Here is a 22328-nt window from a genome sequence, read left to right on the forward strand (position 1 = left end):
CGTTGCCCTTGGCTTTCCAGTGGGTTCACCTTTGCATAAGGTGAGTTTCGCAATTAATAAATGTAATTAAATATAATTTAAATTAATTCATAATTAAATGTAATGTAACTAAACTAATATTGTTGCATTTAATTATAAAATATAATTAAACTGCATTTAATGACTTGTCACAGACGTAATGAATGGTTTCAGTAAACTGTAATCAGTTCAAATAAACAGGTTTTTGTCTTTTATGATCCAGAGAGAAAAACGCAGACATCAGCTGGGTTTTGGTCATGGATATGAACAGGTTAATCTGTTCATTCAGCCGGACCGTTACAATGACTTCACTCCTGTAATTCACATCCCTGATCGTGCCAGACCTTCCGTTTCCAGGCCAGTGACCCAACGGCCAAGAGTTACCTCACAGCAACGTCCTACAACATCAATGGTGCAGCCGGTGACTTTTGGTGTCCCCTGCCCTCCCCCCAGAGGTGACGGTTTAAACAATGACCAACTACCAGTTTTCTTCTACGTCGACCCCAAGGAGTGGAGCTCGATGGGTGCGGACGGACCCCTTTCCCCTGGCCAGTCTGGTTCCAACAACCTTCAGCCTGGTTTCGTCATTCTCCCTGGTGTCTTCCTCCCTGCATCCGAGGACGGCCAAGTAACACAAAATACCGATGGGCTAAAAGCACCAGACCCCCTGAGGGTCACTGAATCTAACAGAAAACAGAAAGATTGTTAATGAGACTGGGATTTCTCTTAAGAGGCAATATATTCACTTAATGATCTTTTAAGGCCCATTCACACCAAGGAGGATATTGATAGTTAAAAATCGCTCTAATTCTATTAGGTTAGGTTAGTCCAAATAAAACAATTTAAGCATTTAACTGTTACCATCCTACTGGCGAGATGCTTGCTGCTTTTTTTAAATTATCATATTTTAGTGATTTATCATTAAATTAGATATAATTTGAAAGCTTAACTCATTCATCCTGTGAAAACAGTAATTTGGGAAACTTTTTTTTTAATCCATGAAATGTGGATGACACCCAGTGGCTGTTATATAGTGCCTAAATCTCACAGGAACTTAAATTGTTTTGACGTCAACTTAAATTTTACAACAATTACTATAAAATATTTTTAAATAAAATTTAGTAGTTAATTTACAGTAACTTAACTTCCACAATTTTCATCTTTTGAATTGCGTTTCACTTTAGCAATAATCTGCTGAGTGTCTTTGGAATAAAGACCCAAGTTTGGTCTTGTTTTTAAAGCACTCTTGAATTACAGCCGTTTACGTTTAAATGTGCATTTTCACACCTATTCTCAAAAAGGGGCAATTTAAGGGATTAAAAGAGAACTGCTTTTTAAAAACTTTTCTTCCTTGCAGTTTTCTTGCGATTCTAACAGTTGTGAGTTTATCACACAATTCTGAATTAGTAACACTCAATTGTTAGTTACCTTTTTTTAATTCTGTGGCAGAAACCCCATCGCTTCCATTCCACACTGCAGCTGTTATGATGGCGAAACCAATGAATGATATTGTTGGAATCACTTTTGACAACGCTTAAAATAAACAGAACATTATCATTAATTTTGTGGAAATGGATTAGGTTTTTTTTTTAGTATGAACAGGCCTTTATGAATACATTGGTTTCCCTGAAATTGGCAAACTGCAATATATTTTTCTTATATAATTTCCCAAACAAGGTTATATATATGAACAATTAAATACTGAAATAGAAATGTACTCATCTTCATGTTCTAACCTTATTTTAGATAGTCTGCCAGAAAATAGTCAAAAGAATTGGAATATACACAAATTATACTGTCTTGAATACGTTTGACTTTATTCTGCAGAAAACAAATACAATGGAAGTCAGTGCGGTCTGACATTGTAGATCTTTGTTCCACAGAAGAAAATCATACTTCTGTGGAATTGACTGACTTGAGGCTGATTAAATTATAGAATATTCATTTTTGTGACAACTATCCCTTTAAATATTTACAGTCTTGTGTTTGTGGTTTTATTCCAGTTTGTGTTGATTAAAAATAGTTGTGACTGGGTTTCCTGCTGTGTTTTTGTGCTCCGACTGGAATCTCTGCTGTAGGCTGTTTGTCACACTGTGGCTCGTCTCATCATGTTTTCACCACAGACATGATTAATGTGTTTTCTTGTAAAAGCATTTTGGGCTTTTTGAATAATCTTTACCATAAGAGTACATAACTAGTCCTTGGGTGTGCTTTTAATTAAGTTCAGTCAACCAAACAAAACATGTTTACTGGAATTAACAAACCACCTCCATACAATCTCTTCAGGGGAGGTCTGGCTTCCGTCTAAAACCCTGCAAACCTAATGTGAAATTATAGAGAAAAGGAGCATAAACCAATCAAAGAATTGACACAACGTAAATTTGTCTGTGGGAAACTAAGTCTCATAAATGCTGTTCCACTAAGTGCAAGACTGTCATACTGCAAATATTTTATTCAGAGAAGGAACAAGGTAATGTTACCAATTTATACTTTTATATTGCATTATTTTGAAAGCAATGTTTGTTCCCTTTAATGTTAACAATTTGTCTTTATTGTCAGATAGTTTTTATCAGTTTTCATTCTCTAACGGGGAAAGCCGTTGAATAAGAGATGGATGGTTTGGCACCAGCACTGTTTGGATTATTTTTAGTGTCTTTCTCCATTTCTAAACCGGTAAGAACACTTCATATTTTAATGTTCACAAGCTTAATGAGTGCATAAGTAAACAGTCAGGTTGTTTACTTCATGGTAATTAATACAGTATTTGTGCCCACTTGATACTTTTGTATGGCATTTACTTGCACATTTATAAATTTGTGAAATGGATAACCAGTGGTTATAGCCATTGCCTCTGTAAACATTTACAAATTAAGATGAATCAGATTAATAATTTAGAATAAAAACCCAACACATCTTTGTCCTGAAACAAACGCTGTAAAAGTGATCTGTTGACTTAACGTAAAAACAGTATTGCCTTCTAATTAAAGGGATAGTTCATGTTCAGATCAAATCAAATGAAAGTCATTTACTCAACCTCATGTTCCAAACCTGTATTTCTTCTGCTGTAGACACGCTGAAGAATGTTGGGTAACCAACCAGTTGTTGGGCACCATTGACTTTTAACATTGACTTTTTTTTATGGAAGTCGATAATGTCCCAATACCGTTTGGTGACAAACATTGTCATAATGTACTCATCCTCAAGTGGTTTCAAACCTGTATACATTTCTTCAGCACAAACTCTGATCAAAATATCACCTTTTTCGCTTTTGGGTGCACTATCCCTTTATGTAAATAAACTTAATGTGTAATTGAGAAAATTAAGTTGTGGAATTGTCAAGGTCATACCTTAATTGTTCAATAAAATGTTTATTTACTTTAAAGAGTACATAAAACAGTTTCTGCCAATCTCATGTTAATCTTGCAGTAGCCTATTGCATCATTCATATCCCTGAAGAGATTAGTTTTAAAAGACAGATGCGCTGTACCGATTCTTTCTGAAAACAGAAATTTCAACACTCTTACAGTGTAAATGTCAGAGTGCATGAAATGGCATTAGACCCCCCCCTTTAAAATTAAGTCAGCTGATCACTTTGTACAGTGTATCTTTGAGTAACTGTACAGCACTGTGCTTTACAAATACATTACAAAAGATCTGATTATCTAAGAAATTGCAAAGTGCTTTTTGTTTATGTATAATCCTCTGACAGGTTGCTCCGTATCACAGGCCGGCGTTATCCAGTTCTGAATCCTCCGAATCAAATGATTCGAGCTCTTCTGAGGAGACTACAGTACTGAGAACGACACAACCACCCATTGAGCTGAACACCATGAGACCGGACGAGCTGCACCAAACCAGTGACCATACCGCACCTCCAGGCCTGGCGCAGACCTCACCTCCCTCTACCAACACGGAGCAAAAGGTTGTGGAGCTGGACCTGAATACAAGCCTCGGTCCTCTTCCGCCGGTCACTGCTGCACCAGCTCTCGTGGCTCCAGACGTCACCACCCCAGAACTACGGTGTTACACGGTAGAGCTCACCAGTCCGGAGGCCAAACCTGCCAGAGGAGATAACATTTAGTTAGCCAGCTTATATTTACTTGGCTCGTCTATTCTTAATGTCATGGTTTTTGTTGTAGGCTTACCTGTAAGAGGTTGATTCTATTCAACCTATCTTCTATTGCTTTCACTGTTCTTAGCAGCAGTTGAATTATTTTCAGACTTGCAGTGTAACTTTTATCTGATGCATTTGTACTTTTTTTTTTTTTTTTGGTAACTTAACAATAAGGTTGTGTTAATGCATTGGTTAACATGAGCTAATCATGAACACATCTGTTTACCATTAGTGAATCTTTACCATTGGTTCATAAAGCTGTTCATGGTTTATTCATGTTAGTTCAGTGTATTAACTAATGTTTACAAGATTAATAATGCACTAGTAAATGTTGAAGTTAACATGACCTAATAATGAACTGCACTTATAAAGCATTTATTTGTTAATTTAGTTAACCTTAAAATAAAGTGTTACCGGTTCATTACTTAACATCAGTTAAGTTATTAACTAGTTGCTTATTAGCATGCATATTACTAGGATATTGGCGCTTTATTAGTACTTATAAAGCGCATAATGCCTTATTCTGCATGACCATATTCTACAGCCCTAAATCCTACCCAATACCTAAACTTAACTACTACAAAAACTACCTTACTATTAATAAGCAGTGATTTTAGGAGGTTTTTGAGGCAAAAGTCGTAGTTAATAGTACGTTACCCATGAACCTTATTGTAAAGTGTTACCCATTTTTCATTATTAGTTGAAACATTTAAAGAGAGAGTTCACCCAAAAATAAAAATTGTTATTGTTCCTCACCCTCATTCATAAAATGAAGGTTGAACTACTGTAATCACGTGGACCATGTCTTTACTACCTTTCTGGACCTTGAAAGTAACCAGAGGACCAGTTGAAACATTAAATGTCACACAGTATTCAGCATTTTATTTTAAATACAAACAAACTGTATATTTTGAAGGAAAAATAAACATGTGAAATTCAGTAAAATATCAGTATTTGGCTAAAAGGTTGTTTGCATTCAGAACAGGTCCTTGATTTGTGTTTACAACTGCTCAAATTTAATTCCCCTGCCTAGTAGGATTTTTTTTTTTTCTTCCTTCATTACTTCTCACTGTGACAATTACTCATTAACAAAAATGGTTATTTATTGAATGACTGATCTAGATGTTCTAGACCTCTATTAAGTATGGTTTTAACTTTTCAAAAACATTGGCTTTGTGTCGTCTGTGTGCAACATGCCAAATAGAAGCAATTAATAAACATATTTCTGACCAGTGTACAGTGGCTTGTTTTTTATTTTATTTTTAGCAGTGTTCACCACATGTAAAACTTTTGGGACAATATGGTACTCCCAAACAGCTTTTCTAAAACCCCAAAGGAAAATCCTGACGCATCCTATGATGTCATGACTCAGGAATGCATACTGAAATCTCCTTTAAAATTTGGTATGGTAGCACTATTTCCTTTTTTTTTTTTACTTGGATTATTCCACAATTCATCCCTGATATGTAATCAGAGACTGTGTCAACTAGACTCTCCCCTGTGAAGGCCTTCATTTACCCCACTGTACATGTTACAGAAATTAAAAACGCTTGCACACGTAGTCGGCCATACTTGCCAAAAGATTAAATGTGTAATGTGTGTATGCGTCACCATTTTAACAAATTAACTTTTAAGTCTACATGAAGTTTCAAGCTTTGTTTTTCCTCTTTCCCTGGGGACCCACTGACCTGCGGTTTAGCTCCAAACCTAATCAAAGATGGCAGAAGCTAGTCAAGCTCAGGATCACTTGTTGAAAAATCACAGGCAGGTGTGCTGAAGCAGGTTGGAAATAAACTCCAGGACAGTGGCTCTCCAGGGGCTGGTTGCATAAACCACTTGGGCTAGTCTTAGTCATCTAACTTTTTTTTTTTTAAATCAGTTAGGTAAAATGGTAGATTGTTTCAATTTTTAAATTAGAAAAGTGATTACATTTTGACTAATTGCTAATTGGACAAATTAGTGCTTAAGACAATCATAAACATTGTGGCTAAGTTTATGCAACTAGCCCGAGGAGCAGTGTTAAAGACCTCTGCTCTAGCCACCAGGCGCTGTTGTCGTGAGGAGCGGCCCGAACACATTGAGTTTCCTGTTTTGGTTGAAAATGGTGTCGTGGAAGTGGTCTCAAAGTAAATGTTTTTTTTTTTTACAACAGAAATTAATCAGTCGAAAACGTACTTTAGCTGGACAACTTTTTAAAACAGCCAAAACAATCTTTCGTTAATTTCCTATCACCATAAAGCTGCTTTGAAATGATCTGTATTGTAAAGTGCTATATAAAATAAAGGTGGTTTGATTATTCATGGTAGTTTTAAATAAAAGTATGTCAATAACAATTTTACAATTAGTTAATGGTTCAAATGTCATCTCAAAAATAACATTTCCGGTTGAGAAAAGCACCGTCTCCTACGCCTGAAAGCTGCATGAACTTGTATTTCACAAGCCTTTCAGCGACGCTGAGCTCACCATTCACTGCTGCCAGCAGAACACAATATGTGAAAGTCATAACCTACCGCTGCAGGAACGGGAGATATTGCAGAAATGAATACCACCATCTCATAACTGGATGGTGCAACCTAATGGGTAATGATCTGACTGAAATGCGGTTTAAACCCTGCAGGCGGCAATTCATGACGTTTGGCCACCGGTGTTTTTGAGAGCAAGTAAGGTGAGAAGAAAAATGAATTACATTCTCAAACATGCCCGAGAGTCTGTCACACTCAAAACATATTTCTGAAAAAAAAATACAGAGGACAACATACTTTCTAGAAGGGAAAACTTTAGGAACATCACTTCAGGTTTTTTTATTTAAAAAAATTAAAATGCGCAACACGATCATTTGGTTTTATTTTTATAACACAGTTAGTTTTTTTTGTCCAGCATTAACCAATAAATAGCATTACATCATTTTAAAATAAGCAAAAGTCCGGCAATGAAATCCACTGTCCCTGACTGAATATCTGAGCTCACCTTACTTTTAATATTATTAAAAAATATATATTCTTGATAGATGATGAGGATTCAGTAATCAGATCATAGTAAAAGTTGATCCTCGTTGTACAGAACTATCTAACATTCGTTATGACAAAAAGCATGTGGAGAATTCAAGAAATATGTATGTTGCAAATCCTATTGTTCCGGAACAGTTGGTTTCCATCACAGAAAAATAAAAGGCAGCTCAAAGTTCTCATCCAGTTTAATCCAGCAAAAAAAAACGAGAGCAGCTGTACAGTGAGAAGTAATGAGGGAAGAGTGTCAATTGTGTAAAAGCTTAACTGGGAGATGATTTGTGAGCCTAAACGTCACTCGTGGTGCGGCGTGTCGGTCTCCTCTTCAAGCGGCTGCTCCGCGGGCTGTTGTGCGTCTACAGCAGGGGGCGCAATCAGCCCGCCGTCCTGCGCCGTATTATAAGAGCCACAGGTGCTGCACTTCATGCCCAACACGTGGAAGGCCACAGTGCAGTGAGCCTGGCAGTCATTGCATATGATCTGTGAACACACAGTGAAGCTGACTTATTGGGGAAAATCGCAAAAACATTTCACAGTAAAATCAAAGGAAAAAATAAGTGCAACTTTTGTCAGTTCAAAAAACTGCAAACGTCTTATTGAAGAAAATTGAAGCTACTGCTCTGTTTATTAAAAGCACAACTCAGTGATCGATTATATGACAAAAACACAATTTGGAAGATTGATTCATGGTGTATATTTTGAGCAAAGAAAAGTTATATAGTGTACTTTAAAATAAATAAAGCAAAAAGAAAATAAAGCCCACTGAATGAATGAAGCCACTTTTAGGGTGATTTTTAATGTATACATTTTTGGGTCACTTTTTTGTCATTCCCATTATTTTCAATCATAATTCTCATTTTCTGTAAAACAGTAAAAAGTACTATAACAATGACATTTTATTAAATCAATTATTATTTTATTTTTTGCATAACAGAATGCCATTTTTTTAAGAAATGTTAGAAATGTTATGCCATTTAGAGGAAATGTTCTTAATTGTTATAAAAACAAAATTCATAATGGTCCTACAAATACAATAATTTTTTTTTTATTATATATATATATATATATATATATATATATATATATATATATATACATAATATATTTGTGTATAATGTATTCAAATATATAATAATAATATATACATACACGAGAGATATATATATATATATATATATATATATATATATATATATATATATATATACACACATAATGGCATATGAAAATTAGAAATGTTGCCTGAAAAAAGGAAGTTGACGTATTACTAAAACTAAAATAACATTCTTAACTAAAATATTTAGCTTTAAAAATTTTAAACTAATAAAAGTGACAAAAGAACAAACTAAAATTAAAATTAAAACTTAAAACATAAAAATCAATTAATATTAAATACTATTAAAAAAAATACTACAATCAGGGTATATACATCAATCCTTAAGTTAAATTTACTACTTTTTAATACCTTTTTTACTACCTTCAGAATATTTTTTAAAAACATCACAACACTGAATTGCAAGTGTTAATCAGCGACCTTTCTATTATTTACACAGATTTTGACATATATAACATACAAAAAAGAATAGATTATAATCGACACCAGGAGGAAATCTGTTAGATCTCAACATTCACAAAGGTTGGTTAAGGAGAAGCATTACTGCATACACATTTGATTTAATTTAATAATTGGTAATTCAGCAATTAAATTATTTAGTTGCTGAATTGTTGTATTCAGCAATTAAATAATATTTATTATTTAGTTTTGTTCCAACAACAAAACCTAAGCCAAATATTACATTTCTATAACTGTGATAAGTTGTTGAGTTTAACAAAATACTAAAAACTAGTGCTGTCAATCGATTAAAAACTTTGACTAGATTAAATCACACATTTTTTCTGTGATTAATCGCAATAAAAAAAGAAATGTTTTTGTACGTTTTTAATATATTTTTTAATATAATAATTTCACAGTTAATCAAATTAATGTAGAAACAACACAAAGACAGAATATTTTAAATACTTGTTTAAATGGCATCTTTTTATGAATGAAGGACAGTAGCCTATTACTGATACGCCTATTAATTAGCTACTGATTTTTATTTTATTTTTACATTTATTATTAGGCTTTAAAAATATAACAGTTTTTAATTTAAGTAAACTTAAAACAATGCTAACATAAACCCATAATAAATCCTGTCTTAACAGTTAGGAAATATACAGAAATGTAATAAAGTTATCAAAGTTATATGCAGTCTGCACTGCATAAACTATTAATTAAATAGTTAATCCTTATTAAAGCTACAAAAGTTATTTAGTCAAGAGCAGCGAGTCATTTTCTCTTTTCCCTTTGTTCTTTAATTTTACTGACAGGAAGCTTTATTGGCTGCTGTCCCTTTAAGAGCCGACAGATACGCAGATCTCACTGTTAATATACTGTCTATGGATCGCGCCTCATTCTCTCACAACTCTTTTTGTTCATTTTAGACTTTTTAGACTAAATCATTTAAGATTGCTCTTACAAGGATAGTCGTTGAAGATATGCCTTGAAGCAAGTCTAAAATAAAACGTAAGCCAGCCACTTCTGTTGATCTGAGATGATGCCGAACGACCACTGAATATGACGTCAGCATCAAACATACGTTGAGACGGAGACGAAAGATCTTTGATTATGTGCCCAAATATGCTAAAGCCCATAGTTAAACGAACTTACGCGAACGCAGATAGAATTTCAATCAGAATAGGACACCTGATAGTCTGAAAAAATAATACCTAATTCGGAAAAAAAATAATACCTCTGAGACCACATTTAACACTTTTAATGGCCTTAAATTTGACAATTTTGATTTATCACTTTTTAATACTTTTTAAAACCCCGCGGACACCCTGACAATAGTACATTCAAATAAAAATCAGGATAGGCAATCTATAAATGTAAGAAAAATATTATATTGAGGTTCACACTGAAATGAGCAAAGCAGATTTCTCCACATCTGAGCTGAACAGTACATCTTACAGACTCATTAAGGAATATTCACTTCTGCTTGTCTATGCATTGCTCCTCATTTGCATGTCCATTGGGATAAAGTGTCTGCTTAGTGGACATGCAAATGAAGGCTCCGTTACCTTCACTGTAGTATCCTGGTACTCTGTGGGCATGGGAGACTGGGCAATTTCCATATCTTTCTGTTCCCAATACTCCTTCATGTTAAAGGCGGAGTGCATACACAGGGGACAGCGGTAAGCACTGTGGGACAGACCACCAGATGTAAGCACATCTCTCCAATACTGAACATTATCCTATACAAGGCCATGACTGGTTCAATGAGGATCATATAAACAGTTTAGAGAGGCTGATATTGTATATCAGATAGCTGTGACACTTCAACAGTAAAAGAAATGTCACTATGAATATATGCAAAATCAACCTCAAGTCATATGAAATCATTAATACAATAGTCCCAAATCAATAACATTCCTTACCCAGTTCTAAACATGTCCTCAAAGCATGTTCTGCAAGAAAGAAAAACAGTGTTTTTACATCAAATCACATTAATTTGACAGCACATGGGTTAGGCCACCAGATAATACACACACAGTGACAGATTTAATTTATGCTTTTATTCACATACACCCTAGTCTGAATGCCAGCCGAACTCAGCCCCGCCTACAACATTTGAGCTTGGGCGGTTCGGTCTGGACTTGATCCACAGAGGAGTGATTATGCCTGAACAGAAACTGTTCGGCCCAATGAAATCATCAGGGCGGGCTTTAGACGATGATGGACAGATGATAAACAGTAGCGTAATCATCAACGTCATCAAAGGCACTTGGGTTGAATATGTTCAAATCCTAAACGGAGAGCTTGTTCGTATATGCATTCACCTCACTATTTCTCTCAAAAATGATGATCATGTTGGTAAGTACTCTGTGTTAGGGGTGCACCGATCCGACTTTTTCAGTCCCGATACTGATGCCTGGGCTTTATGTATCTGTCAATACCCGATACCGATCCGATACTATTAAATTGATAATAAACTGTACACCTTCCTTGAAGAGACTAAAGGCATCAGACTTTACTAAATCAAGATAATAAGACAAAATAACAGACATATGCACCATGTTGAATTCTTATTTATTTAAAAAACAATTGTGCATTCAAATCTAAAATATAATTTAGGGCTCGACATTAAGCATGCTCATGTCTCTCCTTCGGATAAGTAAAATGGTCATTCACTTGTCCGAGTAAAAAATGTGCTTGTCTGGAAAAAAGTTAGATGTGTTAGGTGTGTGTGTGTGTGTGTGTGTGTGTGTGTGTGTGTGTGTGTGTGTGTGTGTGTGTCTGTGTGTGTTGTAAATATAACTTATTCTGAAGCAATATTCACTCACAGTTAGTGTTCAATCAGCTTTGACATATTTCAAATCTGCATATTTGTGATATTTTACCTTTATAAAGGGCATTTTCCCCTAATCTTATTAAATATAAGCTATGCATCAGGTTTCATATTATATTCTTAAATTTGATCTATACATTAAATTAAAATAAGACACTATAGAGATGTTACCAATCAAATTAAATGATTTACCCAGAAAAATTACTACTGCATTAAATAATGTTATGTGATTTGTATTTTTGAATAAACAAAATAAATGTTGAAAAATATAGGAAACTAAACCACCAGTATAGGTGAGTCTTAATGAGTGAGTCATTGAGTCATTAATTCAAACGATTCATTCAAACGACTGATTCCTTTAAGAATGAGGCAGTCGTTTACGAACAGGTTATTGAGTCTTTGATTCAACCACTGAATCGTTCAAAACACGTGAGATGTGTTATGGTTCTGCTGTTTGGAACTTTGTTTGGAACTATTTTCGCAGCTGAAATAGAACAAAAACACTCAATATTGCATCTAAAATGTAAGTAACTAATGTCAATGATTGTTTATGGAGCTGTCATAGGAAATCAGTGATATTTTCAATCGTGATGGTATTCAGGAAAACAGCCCATTTGGTTGTGTGATGTTGTTTAACTGTATCATATGTTATAAAGATAAAACGTAACATTTTGAATGTTTGCCAAAATTACTATGTGTGAGCGGCGCTTTTTTGATTTCTTCTCAAGATGCGCGAGCGTCAACAGCGTGTCGTTACCGTCAGTTCACTACATTAGCCTTGGCTTTATCCATATCCACTATCAGTCACTTACACTAAATTCATCCTTTGCATAGTGCAAAGTCAGATGCTGAGCTGTATTGTCCACTCCTTTAGTGTTTGCTGAGCTGCAGGAATGCAGCGTGCTTTTTAACATGGTGTTTCTGGATTAAATTGGTAGACGAACTAGTTGGCGTGGTAAGCATAAAATCTCTCTACACATCCGTCTCTCTGGCTCGCTCCATGTTGCTTCGAGCATGCGACACACGTGAAGCTGACGAATGACGTAGTTCTGCTGCGAAAAAACAAAAAAACAAACACCTGGATCGGCCTGTGGATCTGTTCATTTTTCCGATCCCCGATCCAGCTTTGTCGTCAGTATCGCGGCCGATATCCGATCCTAATATCGGATCGGTGCACCCCTACTCTGTGTATCCTTAAATTATTTTTTACGACACCAGCAAAGATTGTTTACACTCATCTTACAGGTTTGGAACGACATGAGGGGGAATTTTCATTTTTTAGTGAACTATCCCTTTAAATCAGGTACATAAATCTACCACAGCTTTAAGCATGCGAAATGACATCACACTCTGCAGCCTCTTTTTTTGTTTGTTTTTACAAAAAGAGATTTTAAAAAATGTAATATGCAATCTACTCCACTTTACTGCAACAACTGCAATCTTGCGGATTTAAAGTTAGGTTTCAATTTGACTTTTCTAGTTCACTTCTTCGCTTGAGCTTGCGTTTCTAGTCTCTGACATTCACATGTGTATGAATGGAAGTCAATGGAAAGAAAAATGTAGCGAGACCGCTCTTACCATATCAGATTATCAAACACTCACTTGTGTAGCAGATGGCCACATGAGAGCACATGAGCCCCTATTCTGGACGTGTGGATGTCCTCCATACACACAGGGCAGTTCTGCCTAGAGACATTCTCAACACACTGAAATGACAAACACTGCTTAATATTTCACTAATAACAATAAAACGATCAAATAACACACGGATCAGGAGACTTACCTTGTGATTATCTTTAAGATCATTGGCTAAACATAAATTACACTTTGTACAATGGAAGTATTTCTCTCTTGGGCCAATTCTAAAAGTGACAGAAGGAGGAAGGGGTCAGTAAGAATTACAAATGTTGTGCTTTGGATCAATAATCATGGCACCTCTCATTTGTAAGATGTTTTGCATGAAAGTGTGTGCTAAATTAATAAAGGTAAATGGCATGCAAACCTGCATATCCCACAGGGCTGGCAGTGGTACTGCTTCTTGTCTTTGTCAAATAGATGGCAGATGTCACAGTAATACTCCCCAAACTTCACTTCACATTCTTTACATGTCTGTTGAGCCTGATAAACACAAAAGGGGAATTATGTCAAATGTGCCTGCGAATGCCAATTAATTATATGTACTTATAGTACTTGAGAAGAGTATTAAAAGACAAACTTTATTCATTCTTTCACTTTTGTGATAAAATATTATCCAGAAATAATAACCAGACATTGACAGGATTTGTGAGACTCAAATTCTATGATGTTCAGAGCTAAGCTTAAAATGTGTCTTTACCTCTTGTATAGTATTGCACGCTGCACATTTGACTTCTCGGACCTTAAATCGGTCCATTTGATGGTTCTCTTCACCATCATGACAAAGTCTGCAAACATAAAACTTCCCACAGCAGGGCGCCTGCAGAGAGACACACCACAAATACACAATCCATCACCATCAATGTATACAACAGTCCGCACATCTTATAGCTAACACAGCAGTCTCTACTTAGCGTTACATACTTCACAATATGTTGCAGGTAACGTTACAACTAAAAATGCTATTTATTTGAGTAAAGCAACACGTCTAAACTAACCTTATTTGTTGCCTTTAAACCAACAATAATTTAAATTTTAACTTCATAAAGCAATCGTATATTAAACATAACAAATAGTAAATGGGTGTTCACATTTCATAGTTAGCTATATGCTAATTACTTATGTTTCAATCACACGTTACCGTAAGATCACTGAAATATTTACCCAAACGATCATGCTAACTTATTGACATTGGCAAGCATATGAGAAACACAACGTGTCATTAAATGACGCTTACTTTTAACAAACAGCTGCGAACATAATGCTCACATCCAGCTTCTGTGGCGGCCATGTTTCCTACAAATGCAAGAAAACTTTATTTAACACTCAGCTCCGTAGGTTTCTTGAAGGAGGCTAGATGATTTTATGTTATATATTTTTAATGATACAGTTTGCAGAGTACAACGGTCTACTCTAAAGGCACACCTTATTAAAAAATAGCTTTTCATTAATCTCATGGTGTTTGCAGATATATGTGCGTGAAAAATAAAAGTGGTTTATTTTGTTTGAAAATCAAAGCTGATACTTGTTCAGAACAATCACTTTAGCAAAGTTTTTTATTTAAAAACTTTTTCTGTTTATTTTGACTAATAAAATACTATTTAAAATCCACAATACTCAATAAAAATGCTCAGGCTACGAAATAATTTTAAAAAGATTCTGAAAGCATTGAAGGAGATCCCATAATAATTTAATATAGATTTGCAGTAGTAACAAAAAAATTAATATATTTTTTAATATTTCTTTCATAATAAATATGGTGATTATCTCTATGGTGAACACCCTAATATACAATATTTACAATAAAATTCTAGCTATGTAATTTCAACATTTGGAAAAGTTAGCGTATTATAATTAATATGCTAATTATTGTGCTCCCCCCCCCCCCCCCCCCCCAACAACAGGGAAGCTGTTAACCCCCAAAATACCATACTTTTACATAGATATTCTTGAAAAATTGTCGGGTTTTTTTTACCTTAATTTTACCTTAATTACCTTAAATAAAACTGAAATTCATTAAGAAGACATTTGTCTTAAAATATATTAAATAACTGTAGCAATTATTTTATGCTACATCAATCTACAACCTTTTTTTTAAATCAAATATTAGATCAAATTAGTGCAGAATCAACCATAGATGGAATCAATTGCGAAAGATCAGACACATTTCCACGTGCATCTTGAAAAGTTTTGGAGAGTGCTGAGACGTTTTGTGCCATCTAGTGGTTTAGAGTAGAATAAAATCAAAGGATCCCTTTACTCGGTCCCAGTAGTTGTCCCTTTGTTTTAATATAAAATCATCAATATTGTAGTTTAGTGGACAAATCCTTTATTAGATGAACTGCAAATAAAATCACACCCATTTCAATATCTTTAAGCTCACTGAGAATAAAAATCTCTTTTACAGGAGTGCCTTGGCCAAGATAAGCAGCCTAAATGTGAATATCACCCAGATGCCATATCACCCTGTTGCCCAAGTCTGGTTGCCGACTGAAGTTAAGCAGGGCTAAGCCTTATCAGTATCTGGGTGGGCGACCTCCTGGGGGGTAGCTGCTGGAAGAGGTGTTAGTGAGGCCAGCAGGGGGTCTTCCTCACCCTATAGTCTGTGTGGGTCCTAAAGGCCCAATGCTGACACTATGCTCTCAAAAAGCACCATATACTTCAGATGAGATGTTAAATTGAGGGCCTGACTCTCTGTGGTCATTAAAAATCCCTCTATGTCCTTCGAAAAGACATCCTGGCCAAATTTGCCTATATAAAAATTATATCATCCCCCCATATAAATCCTGGCTTCATTACTCTGTCTCACTGTGTTGGTCATGAACTGAGCATAGTGACAGACGGTGGCAGCATCTGCCCCTAAAAGATTAAAAACTTGCCCATTGTCTTTCCTGAAATGATTGCCTAATCTGATCTTCTGTGGATTTAAACCCTTAAGAGTCTATAAGGCACTGAACATGTAAGTATTCATGTTACATCTGAAAACATGATTTATTAAGGGACTTGATATTGTAAAACTTGCTTACATGCTCAGTTACTCTCTCTTTCTCTATCATGCCTTTGAGATCTGGAGAAATGTGGATGTGCTTGATGGCTATTATTTATTTTATATAGTGGATTATTTGTGCATTGATTCTTAGTTACAACCTATTTAGACTTTTATATGGGGAAAAAATGTTTTTAAGATATAGAATAAAGAGCTATAATAACAAGAATCAAACCAAACAGAATACAATAGAGAAGTTTATATGGATTATATCTGAAGAAGAGAAAACCTTGTAGAGGCCTAGTAGATGTGGATGACAAATATCTTAACACAAGTTACTGAATAAATATAAATGAATTCTTTCATATATTTTCCATACAAATCACACTGTACGTTTTGTCATGAGATCAGGTTGAAACCTAGATCTCGAAGGTCTTAGTGAGCCGGTTACCTTAAGTGACCTTGCTTTATCTCTTCTGCTCTTTCCAATGTTTACAACTCTAGATTCATGCCTATTTGAATTTTCTTTTTGAAACCAGATAAACACTGCATGTTATTCAAAGAAATCATATTTTTGAACCTCCATTCATCTTCCCCAGTTTTATATCAGGTTATACATATCAAGTTCAAAATAACATTTTTAAAATAGAAGTATTTAGTAACATTATACATGTATTTCCTGTCACTTTGATCTATTTAATGTGTTTTTGCTGAATAAAAGTATTTATAAAAAATAATCATATACCTCACAATTTTGAATAGTGTACCAAAGTTTCCACAAAAATATTAAGCAGCAGAACATGTTTTTAACATTGATGATAATAGTAAATGTTGCTTGAGCAGGAAATCCACATATGACAATGATTTCTGAAGGATCATGTGACAGTTTTAAGGTCTAGTTTCCCTCCTTCATGAATTCCTTCATGTCCATTAACTTCTGTTTGGCTGCTTGTTTAAATGTTACTATCATTATCCTCTAGTCTAGTAAATATCTGCTTTACCATTAACTAGATAAAAATACCCATAGTTTAGAAGCAGTTTATGAATAAGATGGATGTCGAAAGGGTCTGGGTAAGTTGGTAAGACGAGCATTCATTCATTGGACAGCGTGCACTTCAAAGAATCCAAAGCCGACGTCACCCTCAAGCAAAAGCTTAATGGATAATGTCATTTAAGTTGAACTCTTAGCTCCTTATAAACAGCATTAGGGCACTGGTGCTTCCTCCTGCCTCTCTCTTTACACTTAAATAGGGTAGATTTCCCATCAGTTAAGCTCTGAGATTTACAGGAGCGCTGTACAGTTGCTATCCTCCTCTAGGAGGATAGCGGAGGACTGAGAGGATGTTCAGCTACCAGAGAAACAGGAGACAGAGCCTCTTTCCCAACTGCAAACTAGCAACCTCTGAGTCAACAGACGACGGTGTCCCGTTCGCTAAAGAGCGTTTGGTAAAACAGTGGAGCTCTTTAAGCGAACTACAGACAGATATCTATGACATCTCTGGAGATGTCGACCATGAGGAGGTTGAGAAGCATTTAGAGCCTTCATTATGGTTTACCAGCATATCACCAAGCAGGAATTGCACGCTTAACCTCAACGTTGGAGGAAAGTCCTACCGGATCACCTATAAAATGGCAGCGAGATACCCACAGAGCAGAATTGGCCGTCTGGCCACCTACACTGACCTCAACATGAAGCTGAACCTCTGTGATGACTACGTTGTGAAGGACAACGAATATTTCTTCGACCGAGATCCAGACGTCTTCAACAGCATCTTCAACTTCTACAGGACTGGTGTGCTGTGGATCAAGGACGAGCTCTGTCCGAGGAACTTCTTGGAGGAGATCAATTATTGGGGCGTTCGGATAAAATACTCTCAGAGGTGCTGTCGGATCCTGCTCGAGGAGAAACATGATGAGTTGTGTGAGCAGCTCAAAGTTCAGAAGGAACTTGAGGCAGAGGTGGAAATCGAAGAAAACGAGGAGGCATTCGACAGCATGTTTCTCGGCGAGATGCGGCACTCGCTTTGGAATTTCATGGAGAAACCGTTCTCCTCCATACCGGCCAAACTCATGGCGGTCGCCTCGAGTATGTTTGTGCTGGTGTCGCTGGTTACTATGACTCTGACTACGGTAGAAGAAATGGAGAACTTGACATCTACTAACCAGTTAAATGACAAGACATACGGAGAGTTTGTAGAGACTGTGTGCATAACCTTCTTCACCACTGAGTACCTGTTGCGTCTAGTTTCAACGCCCAATATCGGTCACTTCGTTAAGAGCATACTGAATGCAGTAGACCTCCTGGCCATCCTACCGCAGTTTCTGCAGCTCATACTTGAGGGATTTGAGCCCTTTGGTTCAGGGAACCAGAATGCTGACATGGAGACTGTAGGTCAGGTGAGCAAGGTTGGACAAGTGCTGCGAATCATGCGACTAATGCGTATTTTTCGGGTTCTGAAACTGGCTCGGCACTCCACAGGGATGAGAGCGTTTGGCTTCACATTGAGGCAGTGCTATCAGCAGGTGGGATGTCTCTTCCTCTTTATCGCCATGGGGATCTTCACATTCTCTGCCATGGTTTATAGTGTCGAACACGACGTCCCTAATACCAACTTTACCAGTATTCCACATTCTTGGTGGTGGGCATCTGTAAGTAAAAAAAATTTCTATTAACCATGCATATATGATATAGATGATGTTACTCAGTCAGTACTCATCCTAATGCCTTTCAAAACCAGTATCACTTTCTTTTCACTGTGGAAAACACAAAAGGAGATATTAATAGAGTGTAACAGCAGGGTATTGAAGACAAAATCACATTATTTTTCTCCTTAGGGAAAATTACTAAGATAAACCAATAAACCTTCTTTGGAATTCCTGGAGAAAAATCTATCACCAAACCAAGCTCTATCTTTTAAGATTGAACATTGGTCTGGGAGTCTGCTCTGTATTTTTTACTGCACAAGAGGCGTGATTAACGGGCATTGTTCAAATGACTCTATGCAATTGGATAGTCATTCAACCAATCAGACCAACGATACATTGCTTTTCTATCTGTCATTGTGTTAAACCAGCCAATAGCGCGCCAGGTGGATAAGTCGGTTTGTGATTGGTCCCCGCAAATATAACAGAAGCAGGATAAAAGTATGTACAGGTTTCCAGCCTGAGCTGCAGGGCGAAATCAAATCGCTGGCAGATCGGGCTGGGTTTACCCAGTCTAGTATTAACCATGATATGAGTCAGAACAAGCAAATCATGCCAAAATAACTTTTTTCACTCTCATGAAGCACTGCAAATGAGGTGATAAGCTTCATTCTCCCCACTATAAAAACATGTGTCGACTAAACAACAAAAAATGACACAACAGTTTGCAGAATTTTTTTAGTCATTACAACATTTAGTGAATTTATGTTCAACCATCAAACAACCTTGAGTTAGAAGAATAATACTTATAATTATTGGAAGCATAAACACAAATTTTTAATTGATTACTAAAATAAATTAAGCTGCTCTAACTATCAGAGTTGTAGCCCTGGAACATATTAATCTTATCTATTTCAGTTCAAATCAACAGCTATCGTGGCACATGCTAACATAACTTTTGGATAATTAATGAACAAGTTAGATATTACTTGTCACCGGCATTAGCACAGTCATTGCTTACAGAGTCACTGTAGTGTGTACCTTCATGTACACTTCTACTTCTCAATGGTAATCACCAAAACTTCAACACAGAAAGCTAAAGCACAGATCCATTATACGGTTACATGTATTTTCAATTTACATGTAACGGTTTACGTTCACCTAAAACTGTGTTTATTTGAATAGTCGCCAAGACCGACATTTTGACATTATTTTGCGTCTATTTGTTTAAAAAGCAGCAAAAAATAACTACATTTAGAAGCGGCTTCATGTGCACACACTTTGGGTGTGAGGAACACTTTGGGAATGTGTCCCGCTCCGAAATCCAACCCTGTAACACCAATATTCTTCTGAAGCAAATGAACAAATGAGTGAGTGAGGGAAGGCAGGCTTGTGTGTAACTCCCTGTCGGAGAGATAAGAGGAGAGGCGCAGCTGGTACTATTGTGTCTATTTTGTGGAAAATGTGCATTGGAAGCGTTTCAGATATTTCAGTATCGATATGTATTGAATTTTGTTTATTTTTGACAACACTACATTGCTCTTTGTTTATTAAAGGAAGTGTATGTAAGATTGTGGCCAAAACTGGTACTGCAATGACTTTCAAATGACTGTAGAGCGGTGTATCCCCTCTCCCCCTCCCCCTGACTCGAGGCTGCCAGGTTGGCTGCAGGATCAGCAGGAACGTTTGTAGCTGCAGCTGTGGTAACTAGAGCAGATCTGGCAACCCGGATGCCCAAACACTACTGACTTTGTGATTGGTCGAAAGGTGGAGGGCGGAGCTTCAGGCCAAAACACAACATGTCAACATCAGTCGAGGGCTACAACAACAACTTTTAAATGACAATATCCTGGCCGGACTACTGTTGTCAGTGATATAAGTATTTGAAATTAACATGATTTAATTAATGTCTACTGACATATAAGGGTCATTTTATGATTAATTGAAATACATTTCTTACATACAGTTCCTTTAACTGAAATATATATTTATATATATATATATATATATATATATATTATTGTAGGAGTGTCTGTGTTACTGCTGAAATCCACCCACATCTGGCAGGTGTTAATGCCAAGGCCTTTATGTATTTATATAAGCATCTTTTATTGAATAGTGCTATATTTCTCCATTGTTTTTAATTTGATTGTCTTTTGCAATCCTTTTTCTTTCCCACAGTTTTGTACCTTTGTAGTTTTGTACAATTTTCAAATGTTGTGATTCACCTTGTAGGTTGTTGGTTTGGTGCATGGCTTACAACTCTTTTGCAAAAAAAAAAGTTTAATATGGGAAAAATACTGAAAAAGTTGCCAGGCATTATTTCTCTCTTTAGCACAATATCATGATTTGCAGTAAATTTTCATTGAAATCTAATATGTCTATTTCAGACTTGGAAAATGGTGCACAAGTCATTTTAACTAATTTATGAAGTTTGCATGGTGGTTTTGGATCTTGACTACTCATGGTCCCATCCACTTTAAATTGTGTGACGTTCTGCTAAACTTCTACTTTGGTTTTCTATGGAAGAAAGAAAGTCATAGAGGTTTACAACAACATGAGGTTGTGTAAATTATTTATTTTGATAAGTTTACCAACAACTTCTCATTCCAGGTGAGCATCTCCACTGTAGGCTATGGTGACATGTATCCAGAAACCCTTTTGGGACGGATATTTGCCTTTGGCTGCATTTCCTTTGGGATCATTTTGAATGGCCTTCCAATTTCTATCCTCTTCAACAAGTTCTCAGATTACTATGCTAAACTGAAGTCTCACGAATACACTTCCACCATGAAGAACAGAGGGAAGCTTAACTTCATCCTGAGAGCAAAGAAGAAACTAAAAGAGTGTGGCTGCATTGAAACTACTGACACTAATGTTTCGTAGACACTAGAAAATTGAATTCCCAAAAATGTACACATTGTTTTAATGTTTTGCAATTGTTAAGATGTACTGAATCTTGTCTGAATGGAATCATTTTCTAGAAAGTCTCTTATGTAAAAGTGCCAAATGATAAAATTTTCAAACACAAGTATTAAGTAACACAAACAAGTGGTACATACTTACAGTATGTTTATTTAGAACAGAGCTCCTGTTCTTTGATCATTATCGATTGTTTCGTTTTCATGGCATAAACACATCTTTGTAAATAAAGTAGCTACATTTTAATGTTTGGACATAATGTTTTTTATAATTCGATACCAAAGTAGTTTTAATTAATTCATACAATTTTTAATTATTTTCATTTTTTTTTTCCTGGTTACAGAAGCACATTTAGCCACATAACACTGACTCTGACCTGCATTATCCTCACAGCTGACATTCTACCTTGCACGTCTTGATTTAGCCGCATTTCTTGATCCACAATCCCGTCCAAAAATGTTGTCCTAACCATATACCCACCCCTTAACCTAACCCTATACCCATAACTTATCTCTAAAATCAGAGGGAAATGTTAGTGTGGCAAGGGGGGCGTGGTTCAGCGAGGTCTGCAGCGGGAGAGAGAGCCGCGGGACGAGCGGTAAGTGAGTGGGTTG

The 22328-nt window shown here is 36.0% G+C and overlaps 2 protein-coding genes across 2 annotated transcripts; one reads left to right on the plus strand and one right to left on the minus strand.

Moving 5' to 3' along the window:
- Positions 1 to 4999: 4999 nt before the first annotated feature.
- Positions 5000 to 14517, minus strand: rchy1 (ring finger and CHY zinc finger domain containing 1). Its single transcript, XM_067439561.1, has 8 exons — positions 14401 to 14517; positions 13864 to 13983; positions 13531 to 13646; positions 13312 to 13390; positions 13131 to 13234; positions 10618 to 10647; positions 10261 to 10381; positions 5000 to 7617 (listed from the first exon to the last, which is right to left on the minus strand). Exons 1-8 carry the CDS (start codon positions 14452 to 14454, stop codon positions 7432 to 7434), a joined length of 810 nt encoding a protein of 269 aa, XP_067295662.1. The 5' UTR covers positions 14455 to 14517; the 3' UTR covers positions 5000 to 7431.
- Positions 14518 to 16422: 1905 nt separating this feature from the next.
- On the plus strand, positions 16423 to 21678 carry kcnv2b (potassium channel, subfamily V, member 2b). Its single transcript, XM_067439841.1, has 2 exons — positions 16423 to 18798; positions 21406 to 21678. The coding sequence occupies exons 1-2, from the start codon at positions 17491 to 17493 to the stop codon at positions 21676 to 21678; spliced, it is 1581 nt and encodes a 526-aa protein (XP_067295942.1). The 5' UTR covers positions 16423 to 17490.
- The last annotated feature ends 650 nt before the right edge of the window (positions 21679 to 22328 follow it).

Source organism: Pseudorasbora parva, chromosome 3 (assembly GCF_024679245.1).
Source record: "Pseudorasbora parva isolate DD20220531a chromosome 3, ASM2467924v1, whole genome shotgun sequence".
NCBI lineage: Eukaryota > Metazoa > Chordata > Actinopteri > Cypriniformes > Gobionidae > Pseudorasbora > Pseudorasbora parva.